This window comes from Trichoderma aggressivum, assembly GCF_033847375.1.
Source record: "Trichoderma aggressivum f. europaeum strain CBS 100526 chromosome Unknown scaffold_003, whole genome shotgun sequence".
NCBI lineage: Eukaryota > Fungi > Ascomycota > Sordariomycetes > Hypocreales > Hypocreaceae > Trichoderma > Trichoderma aggressivum.
The window spans coordinates 242,446-254,024 of record NW_026946369.1 but is presented as its reverse complement, the minus strand read 5'-3'; the positions used below and the strand labels follow the sequence as shown (position 1 = coordinate 254,024).

The following is an 11,579-nucleotide window of genomic DNA, read 5'->3' as shown; positions in this document are numbered from 1 at the left end:
GTAAGAAACCGGTAATCTTGGTATCACATGCGGAAGTGCTTGCGCATTAGCATTCGGGATGCCGTGATACTATTCGTCCAAAGGCAAAGCCTGCCAACGACGATCAACAAACCAGGATTCTAAATGTCGTACAGCCGCACCGGTTCTTTGGGTGTAGAACATATGGGCATATATTACCCCGCAATTGCAGACACGGCAGCTCGCATGTCCGGGGCTTGATTTTTGACAGCTTGAAACAGCAGTGTTTGAGGTGACGTGTTGCTTTGCACCACGAGGCCTCGTGTTTGTATATTACATGTATCACTCTAATCACCACAATCTTGCTGCAGAATGGTGTAACTTTGTTGTCCTTCCAATATTTGTAGATCATCATTCTAGCACGCTCGTGTTCGCCCATCTCCAAAGTATGGGGCAGATGGGGAAAGATGAAAGATTCTTCTCTTGCCTTCCATTGAAGAAAAGATTTCTAGCAATGACTTCATCCCATGTAGATCTCCCAAATATCCAGAGCCCGAGCGATCGGGGCCTGTGACGCTAGGGACGAAGGTGGTTTAGTGACGAGGAACGAGTGTCGCATCCCTGTTTGCTTGTTTGATCTACGGAACCTCAGTGGTTGCATGGAGTTTTGGCTAGTCGAGTGATTCAGCGGATGTTAGGGTTGCTGCGAGAGAAGTGGCGTGTTCACATGGACGATGTGAAGCGATTGATTTGTCTATTGCCATTCGATTGAGTGGAACAATACTATATCCAAAGACCTTTAAGGATACCGGTTGAGGTTGTCCTCGCACCCTGTCTAAGGAAGATTGGGTCTTCCATATCACAGGCTACTCGTACTTGATGATACCGTATCAGATAAGGGTGCGTCAAAGGCTCAATTACGTCAATATGTTTTGTTATTTGCAGAGCACATGTGTTGCAGATTATTGTACTCAAATTCTACAAGCACAGCACACTGGATGGTCAGTGTTGGGTACATGACATGTGGCCTACTCAGCCTGCTTGCCCATCGTGGTTCAACCACGAGCTACCTATTATACTCCATCAATGTCATACTCCTATACCGAGACCTCGGCTAGACAACGGTTTACTATACTGCCAAACTGCTCCCTCAGTTGAAGAGATGACAGTGGATGGCGGCCAAGGAGGTTCTCCACAAGCAAGACTTCTTTAGCAGTTCTAGTGCTGCAGGCCCGCGGATATTTCGATCCGAAATGAGATTTGATTTCATTGACCCTTTTACTCCCATCTCGCCCCACAAGAACCGACGATTGCGGCCTTTCTTCAAAAAGTGCCACCATCTGCAAGCAGCCATGGCAGGCGAGATGCTTGCTGCACGGTGGCACCAATCTTAAGCATCCTTATTTGCCATCCATGGATATGTAGGTTTTTTTTTTGCTGCCTGAGATTACATATACTTGGCATCAATGCCGTCTCCTTTTCTTTGGTGCCCCCCTTGCTGATGGAATTCTGCACTGCACTCACATGTTACCCGACCAAGACGTGCCGCTTCGTCACGCAGCCGTACCCGACGGTGGAGTGGGAAAGTTTCCATGCTGACAAGCGCTCACTCGCAGTCTTCATGATGCATGGAGAGGCATCAAGGGATCCATAGATGCATGCAGAGCGCACGGCAGAATAGAAAATAGTCGAGGCCTCCTGCTGCCGGATTTCCACGGGCTGTTAACGGCCACGATAGCGCTTAACCACCGCTGGGATGGGGCCACCACAGGCTCTAGAGCATCCCGCAGCACGACACCCCTTCCAAAGCCAGGCGCTAAAACCTCCAGCTGCAGCGGCCCCCCCTAAGCAGGCGCCAATCGCACCGGCTGGGAGTGGCCATTCCATGTTCCCTTGCCCTGCCCGGCCCGCGCTAGCAACCGACAATTACGTCGTCGCCACGCTTTCAGCAGTGCAGGGGAGAGCCAGCAAAGCTGCAGTGGGGTCCAGCAGCCAAGCTCACCACCTAGCTCCACTGTAGCTCCTGTCTGGCAGACCTGTAGCACCCTGCCGCGCTGAGCTTAGACACAGAGTACATGTACGCACGCTGCAATCCGTACACACGAACGAGGTACCGCTTGTCGTACACACCTGTTTTTTTGATGATAATCGTCTCTGCGCCACGGACAATCGACTCGTCGTCAGCTCCACCCACCACTTCTTTGATTGACTGTCTTTTCCTTCTCGTTTCCAGCTTTTCGCGCCTTGGTGCCGAGCCACACGTGCATTAGTTTGTGGCTTTGTCCAGAAACCCAAAAGGTGTGATCTTCTGCCACTAGCTGTCCTCTTTTCCCCTTGGGCCATTGCTTCGATTTCCGACATCGTCCAGCCTTGTTCTTTCTTCCCTTTGATAGCCCCGATCAGTTCAAGCGGGCCTTGGCTTGGACACAATCGTGCTGACCGTAAAATAAAATACATATCCATAGAGATCCGTTTCCCTTTTTTCTCTTTCCTGCTTCCCCTTTTCATCAATCAATCGTGGCCCAGCTCGGTTGCTTTTGACACATATCTGGCCACTGCCCCTCCATAAGCTGCCGGACTTCTGAATGACGTTATCGCAAAGCAACCCGATCAATTGAACGGCCCAGTTGGTGCACACGAGCAATAGTTGCAACAGCGCCCATAGCTGGCCATCATGTCGGCCCAGGAGGCGCGCGAACTCAAGCTGCAGGGGGCCATCGAGGCTGCTCAAGACCCCCAGACTCTGGTTTCGGCTGACGACGCTGAAAGGCTCATGGTCGATCAAGCCAGAGATGCTGGTGCTCCCGCCTTCCACTTCGACCCCAATGCTACTATAGAGGAAAAGCGTTCTCAAGTCGCTGCCGTACGATGCGACCCCCTTTCTCAAGTCGTATACATATAGACAGATGAATGCTGACGTTGCATCTCCATTCCAGGCTATCCCTCCCGAACTTCAACATCTAAGACGGAATAAGGCTACGGCCATCGCAACTGATGTCGACGACGGCACTGGCCCGGATGAAGAACTCCCAGAACCGACAAAAGAAGGTGTTATCGAAGTGGGCAAGGATGAACAAAGCAAACCCCTAGCCAATGGGGATGCTCCCGAGGTCCCGTACTCGCGAACTGGCTGGGCTCCTCAGATTGGATGGCCTGTTGAGAGCGCGCTTGAGGCTGAGAGCCTGCTCGATCACACTACATGGGTTGAAAGCCAGCTGCCGGATCATCTGTTTGGAGGTAGGTTTCACAGGCCCGATAAAAGCAATGGCGCTATCTTACACGCATAAACAGATTGGTACCACAACACCGGCGTTATTATTTTCGCCTGTATTGCCTCATGGCTTGTAGCGGTTCTCGGTGGCGGTCTCGGCTGGGTAATCATGGTCATGGCAATCTGCGGCACCTACTATCGGACTTCCTTGCGACGAGTGCGCCGGAACTTTCGTGATGACATCACCCGAGAGATGGCCCTCAAGAGGCTCGAGGCTGATCATGAATCTCTTGAGTGGATCAATTCGTTCATGGTCAAGTTTTGGCCCATCTACCAGCCCGTTCTCGCCCAGACCATCGTCAACACTGTCGACCAAGTGCTATCCTCTGCGACACCGGCCTTTTTGGACAGTCTCAAACTCAAGACCTTCACGCTGGGTACTAAGCCCCCCCGCATGGAGCATGTGAAGACGTACCCCAATGTGGGAGACGACATTGTTAGAATGGACTGGAAATTCAGCTTCACGCCCAATGACACTACCGATATGACTAAAAAGCAGATCAAGAACAAGATCAACCCCAAGGTCGTGCTGGAAATCCGAGTCGGAAAGGCCATGATCAGTAAAGGCCTTGACGTCATTGTCGAGGATATGGCCTTCTCGGGCATCATGCGACTCAATATCAAACTGCAGATTCCTTTCCCCCACGTCGAGAAGATTGAAATGTGTTTCCTCGAGCAGCCAACCATTGACTATGTTTGCAAGCCCCTCGGTGGTGAGAGCTTTGGCTTTGATATCAATTTCATTCCGGGTCTGGAAAAATTCATCTTGGAACAGATCCATGGCAACCTAGCGCCCATGATGTATGCTCCTCATGTCTTCCCTATTGAAGTCGCCAAGATGCTTGCGGGATCACCCGTCGACCAGGCCATCGGTGTGCTCGTTGTGACACTCCACGGAGCGCACAACCTCAAGAATACCGATAACTTTGCGGGCACCGTTGATCCTTTTGCCGTTCTGACGTTGAACCGCCGCCAAGAACTTGCACGAACCAAAACTATCGACGATAATCCCAACCCAAGATGGAATGAGACCCATTATATCATTGTTACTTCTTTCAACGACACTCTAGACATTCAGGTCTTCGACAAGAATGGCTTCCGCAAGTCCAAAGAATTGGGTGTGGCTTCTTTTCCCTTGGAGAGAATTGAGGAACTTCACGTATACGAAAACGAGCGTCTCGAGGTTCTCGCTGCCGGCAAAAACCGTGGTGTGGTCTCTTGCGACCTTCGTTTCTTCCCAGTCCTCGAAGGCCTGAAAGGTGAAGACGGTAAAGTGGAGCCTCCTCCGGTCTCCAACCAGGGTATTCTGCGCTTCACTGTCGAGCAGGCCAAAGACTTGGACGGTACCAAAAGTCTCGTCGGCCTTCTCAACCCCTATGCCGTCATGTTCCTCAATGGTAAGGTCATCCACCAGACAAAGAAGCTTAAGCGAGTCAACAACCCCATCTGGGACAATGGTTCCAAGGAAATTCTCATCACGGATCGCAAGAGGGCAAAACTTGGCGTTACTATCAAGGATGACCGAGACCTTGCCTCTGACTTGACTCTCGGAAAATATCAAATTAAGCTCGATGACCTACTGGAATGCATGGAACAAGGTAAAGAATGGTATCACCTCGCAGGCGCTCAAACCGGCCGCGTCAAGATGATGGCGCAGTGGAAGCCAGTGGCCATTTCAGGTGTAGCTGGCACCGGTGGCTACATCACACCAATTGGCGTCATGAGGCTTCACTTCCAGAAAGCAAATGATCTCCGTAACTTTGAAGCTTTTGGCAAATCCGACCCATATGTCCGAGTTCTTCTTTCTGGTATTGACAAGGCGCGAACGGTAACTTTCAAGAATGACCTGAATCCTGTATGGGATGAAGTTCTCTACGTTCCTGTTCATTCCGCTCGAGACAGACTCACTCTTGAGGTAATGGATGAGGAGAAGGTTGGCAAGGATCGTTCCCTCGGATTGTGTGAAGTTTCTGCAGCGGATTATATTCAGCAAGATGAACTTGGCGAGTATCTCGTGCATGACACAAAGCGCGTTTTCCAAAGTGAACTTCGCATTCACGGAAAGGGCATTTCCAAAGGTACACTGACTTACACCGTTGCGTTTTATCCCTGCCTCAACATCGCCGATCCAGAGGAGGAGGAGGAGGAAGCGGCAGAAGCTGCTGCTGAAGAAAATGGCTCGGAGCCCAGAGCCTCCATCGACAGACCACTAAGCTCCGCCTCTAAATCTGCACCAAAGGCATCTCTCGACGCATCCAGAAAATCAGTCGATGTGTCCAGGAAATCGGTCGATACGGCTAAATTGAGCGCTGCTACAGGAGAGGATGGCCGGCCGATCTCGCCGGCGTCGATGAGGTCGTCGATGTCGGTAGAGAAGAAAGGACCGCCCAAGATACGGCTCAGCCCCGAAGAGTTGCTTAGATATGAGAGTGGCGTTCTCATCTTCAGACTATTGGAATCGGAGATGCCCGAGAGGGATAGCCAACTGGAGATTTACGTAGACGACATGGCCTACCCGTCCTATACATCCACAATAGTACCATCAAAGTCGCACAAGTTTGACGAGATTGGCGACTGCATCATCCGGGAGCTCGACTTTTCTCGTTTGACGATCAAGGCGCGAAAGAAGGGCGATGATGCTGAGGATACTCTGGCGTACTTGTCTGGCAATACGTTGGAGACTTTGAAGCAATGTCTGGTAAGTCGAAGCAATGCGTTGTGCCTTTGTCCCACTCAGATGGATGTTTCACTCGTGTACTCCCTATTCTCATCCCCTTGACCATGATCACAATATACTGTGTAGAAAAATGTGTTGACATCATATACAGAACAACCCCACAACATTGAAGCTCAAGAGCGATGATGGCAAGTCCAGCTGGGTCAAGGTTAGCCTCAAGTATATCCCCCTCAAGATGGATCTGGACCCCAGCGAGAGCATCAACAACATGGGCAACCTCCGTGTCGATGTCTTGAGCGGCACAGACTTGCCATCGGCCGACAGGAACGGAAAGAGCGACCCTTACTGCAAGTTCGAGCTGAACGATGTGGAAGTATACAAGACCAAGGTGCAGAAAAAGACGTTGTCGCCAGTATGGAACGAGTTCTTCGAGGTCTCTGTGCCATCGAGGACAGCGGCCCAGTTTGTTTGCAACGTCTACGATTACGACTTTGCGGACAAGCCTGATTTCCTGGGCGCCACCGTCATCAGACTGGACAATCTCCAGCCTTTCAAGGCGATGGAGCAGAGCTTCCCGCTGGATGGCAAGTCGGGAAGCATTAAACTCCGAATGGTTTTCCGTCCCGATTACGTTACTCGCGCCAGACAAGGCACATCAACATTCCAGGGCACCTTTGGCGGCACCTCTCGCATCGTTACTGGAGTAGCCGGAGTGCCGTTCAAGGGAGCCACCGCCGTAGGTCACGGCGTGGGCAGGGGCGCCTCGTTCTTGAAGCGCGGCATCCTCGGTAAAAAGGATCGAGATGACCCTAACGGCTCGTTGTCGGAGCTCACAGAGGTGCCTACAGTACCAAGCATCATTACCAACGGCAGTGATTTCGCCGTCCGCAACAGCAACTCCAACCCCAGCACCAGGCCAACAACCAGCGCCGTGGATAGCTCTCGGGATGTCCCTCCGCATCTGACACCCGAGGGTTCTGGTCATAACAGAACCAGGAGCTTCGGCAGCTCTTCGGTGCACAGCGCCATGGGCTTTGGAACTCCCACCGGAACAGCAACGTTTACTGTTGTTGGCGCTTCTGGGTATTCTCAGTCCACGGACCTGTACATCCTCATCACACAGATCTCTCCAAGGGAGAAGATTGTTGGCAAAACGAAGCACTACAAGTCGCCCACGGGGCAGTGGGCCTTTGACGAGACGTTCCGCTTCAGCTGCACTCCTGATGCACAGTTCAAGATTGAGGCTAGGGGCGAACATCTGTTTGGCAGCGATGATGGTCTAGGAGAGCATTTCTACTTTGTTGACGAGACTGGTAGCGCAGGTGCAAAGGATCTCACCGTTGGCACCGGCACGGTGACAGTCAAGAGCTCTTTCCAACCTGCGGAGGAGAAATATCCCGACAGCCCCAAGTCTTTCTCACGACGGGGCTTTCTGAGCAAGCGAGAGGCGCGGAGTCGGGACCCAACGCCAAATCCTTGAGCTAACCTTTTGGCAACGAAGCTTGATTTAATCCTTCCAGTTCCTCCCAAGGCTCTCATGGGTCTCCATTTGGGACCGAGTTATCTGTATTTGCTTTACAAGTTGCTTCCAACGCAATGTCACAGCCGTATCTTCGCTCTCTACGTCGGCTTCAACTGTTCGCTTGCTTCTTGTCGTTTTGTTTCGACTCTTTTTCTTTATGAAATTGCAGCTCTGTATTATTTGTTATAGTCTATCTGCCTGGAGTCTGAGGTGATGAATGGGGGGAATCGGTATGGGGATTCAATGTATATGTATATAAGCAGTGCGGGTCAGGCGAGGTCAAATGGGACAGCGAATTCATTTTATTTTATCTATTTTAATTTTGGATAGTCAGTCCCAGTAATCGCATCTGAAGTTTTTGATTCAATGTTCTCTTTTTTTTCTTTCTTTTTTTTTTATTCAGCATCTATTATCGTTCAACCATGCATAGGTACTTGTAGACTGTCGTTGTTTGCCGATGGACTAAGTCGTCAGGCAACAAGGCCGCCAAAAAAATCACTGTGAGTAACTTAGTCAGCACGCTCGAGATAATGGCCAATCAGAAGCTCATGTTGCTCGAAAGAGAGCAGTGACGCGCGATACGGAAGCTGCCTGACCTGGTACTCTAGAGGTACTCGGAACGAGGGGCGTCTTTTGGCCTTTCAATTCTCAACCACGAACCGCCAAATATCACAATCGCCAGCTCGACAACTGCGGGCTGCACCCTTTTGGAATTCTGCCTCAGCCTGCAAGAGTCCGCGGAATTTGCTCGCAGCGGAACTGAGGGCATTGATTTGATTTGATCTGATTTGATCTCGACTTGTGGCCTGGAGGGGTCTTTTCTAAGCATCACATCGCACATAAACCACTACCGTCTTCTTCTCTTCGCAGACACGGCACGATGGATTCTCTCGTGGCCAAGTACAGCCGGCCGGCGTTTTCGCAGAACGAGCCTCTCGAGGATGACGAGCTCAGCAATGAGCTGATGAACCCAGCCGATCACTTGTCGCTCAACTTTGCCATGCCGCCCATTGCCCAGGTACGTTTGTTGGTTTCTACTAGCCATAGCTTCGGTGATATGGCTTCTGTGTGTGACAATGACGAGTAGGAGCTGACCCTTGATGCTTTCCAGCCCTCTGCATGGCTCCGCGCTGCCACCGACGACCGCTCCAACCCCGACTGCCCCATCAAGATTGCCCACGGAACGACGACGCTTGCCTTCCGCTTCCAGGGCGGCATCATCGTGGCCACTGATTCGCGAGCCACGGCCGGCAACTGGATCGCCTCACAGACGGTCAAGAAGGTGATTGAGATCAACAGCGTGCTGCTGGGAACCATGGCCGGCGGCGCCGCAGACTGCCAGTACTGGCTGGCCTGGCTGGGCATGCAGTGCCGCCTCCACGAGCTTCGCCACAAGCGCCGCATCAGCGTCGCCGCCGCCAGCAAGATCCTGGCCAACCTCATCTATAGCTACAAGGGCATGGGCCTCAGCATGGGCACCATGTGCGCCGGCGTCACCAAGGAGGAGGGCCCGGCCCTGTACTACGTCGACAGCGACGGCACGCGGCTGTCGGGCAACCTGTTCTGCGTGGGCAGTGGACAGACGTTTGCCTATGGCGTGTTGGATTCCGAGTACAAGTATGATTTGACCGACGAGGAGGCCTTGGAGCTTGGCAAGCGGAGTATCCTGGCCGCGACGCACCGTGATGCGTACTCTGGTGGATACATCAACCTGTACCACGTCAAGGAGCAGGGCTGGGTCAAGCACGGCTTCCTCGACACGAATCCCATCTTTTGGGAGACGAAGCTGGAAAAGGGCGAGTTTTCAAACGTCACGAGCGCGCTGGCGTAGAAGTAGTGAGAGATGGGGGGTTTTTAATTTTAAAGCATGAGAATAAGAATTGAATGGGACCCGATGAATCTTTGTATTGCAGTGATGAGAGAAGATGAAGAAAGTAGTAGATCAACAAGAAACAAATGATTTTCTGTCCTCAACTCAAAAAAGAAAGAAAGCTCAAAGTATGATGGGGATATGGCTAGAGCGTTAATTCTGTCTAATATATGCATAGCCACCATATAACTCGTATCGTACAGAATATAGAACAAAGGGAAACACGCATACAGGCTATATATATCCAACTTTCAACACCTCAGCGCAAGGGGTATCATCACCATCATCTCAAACAAGTAGCTCGTTTCTCATTTGACACAAAGAGCCAACTACTTTACTCCTCCTCACTCTCTCGTCCACCCGCCAGCGCCCAGAATCCCGCCCCCAACATCCGGATCCATGGGCCACTTTGCAATCGGCCGCACGGACAGCTCGGTCCTGTATCCCGCCTCGAACATCTCCATGCCGGCCCAGGCAATCATGGCGGCGTTGTCGGTGCACAGCGCCAGGGGCGGGGAGACGATATGCATGTGGGCGAAGCCCCTCGCGGCGAGAGTCATGCGCAGGACGTGCATGAGGAAGCGGTTGCTTGCGACGCCGCCGGCCACGACAATGGTTCTGATTGCTTCGTTTTCGGGGGAGGAGGATGAGGATGAGGAGGGCTGGAGAGAGGGCGAGTCTTGGAGGGCGAGGATGAGGCGGCTGGCGAGGTGCTGGAAGGCGGCGCGGAGGGTGTGGCGGGCGAGGGCGCGGCGTTCTTCGAGGGGCATGTTGTCAGAGGAGGAGTCGAGAGCATTTTCACAAACGTCGTTGGTGGTGTTGCGGTTGTTTGCGGCGGCGGCAATGTTGTGAACATGCGAATGGATGCTAGAAAACGAGTACGCAAGCTTCCTCGAATTACGAAACGGCAGCGGAACAGCCCACCCATACCCAGACGGAACCTCCTGAATCTCGTCCTGTCGAGAAGCGGCCGGCGTGAAGAAGGCGTCGTAGTCAGCCGGCGTGTCTGCCCCGGGGGGGAAAGCAAAGGCCTCGAGCAGGCGGCCGTACGAGACGTCCGGGCTGGACTCGAGGAGGGCGGGCGGGAGGATGACGCGGGCGGTTTGGTCGAGGAGGTTGCCGATGGCGATGTCGCCTGTTGTGGCGAGGATGCGGTGGTTTGTGAGGGTGGTGGAGAGGATGAGCTGGGTGTGGCCGCCGGAGACGAGGAGGGAGAGGAAGGGGAATGTTGGCGAGGGTGACGGTGATGTTGATGTTGATGTTGATAGCATCTCTTGTCCCCCTTGATCAATCTCCAAAGCGTCAACCAGGCGCGGCGTCAAGGCATGCGCCTGCATGTGATGAACGCCCACAAAGGGAACCTCCCACGCCAGCGCCAGCCCCTTTGCAACGTTCAATCCCACCGACAAGTTGGTCATGATGCCCGGCCCGCGCGTAGCGCAAACAAAGTCCGGCACCCTAATCTTCTTCTTCTTCTTCTTCCGCCTCTTGTCATCCGTCACAACGACGCTGCTGCTGCTCCCTTTGCTCGCCACTCTAGAAGAACCAGAGCCAACACCAGCATCATCAACGGCGTCCTCACTCTCCCTCAAACTCTCCAACGCTCTCTTCACCAGCGGCCCCAGGGCAGTATTGTGTCCCTCCACCGTCACCATCGGATGGATCCCCTTGAACGCCCGGTTATCCGACGAAACCCGCTCATTGAAGAGCAGCCTCGTCCTCCCTCCCGCCGACTTCTCGAGTACCGCCACCGCCGTGTCATCGCACGACGTTTCAATCGCCAGAGTGACCAGAGAGCGCTGTTTCGTCCTGGTCCTAGAGGCATAGACGGAGCGGCTGAGGATTGAGACGCCGTGTAAAGTGAGCCGGTGGGGGAAAGCCGTGGGATGGCATCTTGGTGGGAGCATCTCTCTCTCTCTCTCTCTCTCTCTCTCTCTCTCTCTCTCTCTCTCTCTCTCTCTCTTGTAGGCGCCCCCCGAGTATGTACCTTAAATATGTAATTTTTTAATAAACATCGATAAAGAGAAAACTTGGAGTTTAGGTTGAAAGTTGGTGCATCTAGCAGACGTTGGATTTCGGATCCGTCCCGGCAGAACATTCTTTTTTTCCACCACGGAGCCCGGGGCGGTGGGGCTCCGCTGTTCTCTGCTGGAAATCCCACTTCGACATTCATTTACACAATATCATCATGTTACTGTTCAGCACCAAATTTTCATGTGCAGTCACAATTTATTTTCTATACTATTGTATCCGATAACTAAAGGCTCTTCAAATGAGCAAC

The 11,579-nt window shown here is 52.6% G+C and overlaps 3 protein-coding genes across 3 annotated transcripts; 2 read left to right on the top strand and 1 right to left on the bottom strand.

The window, feature by feature from the left end:
• Positions 1-2,632: 2,632 nt before the first annotated feature.
• Triagg1_1201 (uncharacterized protein) lies at positions 2,633-7,386 on the top strand (the record flags this gene model as incomplete). The annotated part of the gene is made up of 4 exons (XM_062895246.1): positions 2,633-2,821; positions 2,895-3,195; positions 3,250-5,927; positions 6,058-7,386. 4 exons carry the CDS (start codon positions 2,633-2,635, stop codon positions 7,384-7,386), a joined length of 4,497 nt encoding a protein of 1,498 aa, XP_062759540.1.
• Positions 7,387-8,308: 922 nt separating this feature from the next.
• On the top strand, positions 8,309-9,259 carry Triagg1_1200 (uncharacterized protein; the record flags this gene model as incomplete). Its single annotated transcript, XM_062895245.1, has 2 exons — positions 8,309-8,446; positions 8,516-9,259. The coding sequence occupies 2 exons, from the start codon at positions 8,309-8,311 to the stop codon at positions 9,257-9,259; spliced, it is 882 nt and encodes a 293-aa protein (XP_062759539.1).
• A 383-nt stretch (positions 9,260-9,642) lies between these two features.
• Triagg1_1199 (uncharacterized protein) lies at positions 9,643-11,205 on the bottom strand (the record flags this gene model as incomplete). Its single annotated transcript, XM_062895242.1, has 1 exon — positions 9,643-11,205. The coding sequence occupies one exon, from the start codon at positions 11,203-11,205 to the stop codon at positions 9,643-9,645; it is 1,563 nt and encodes a 520-aa protein (XP_062759538.1).
• Positions 11,206-11,579: the final 374 nt, after the last annotated feature.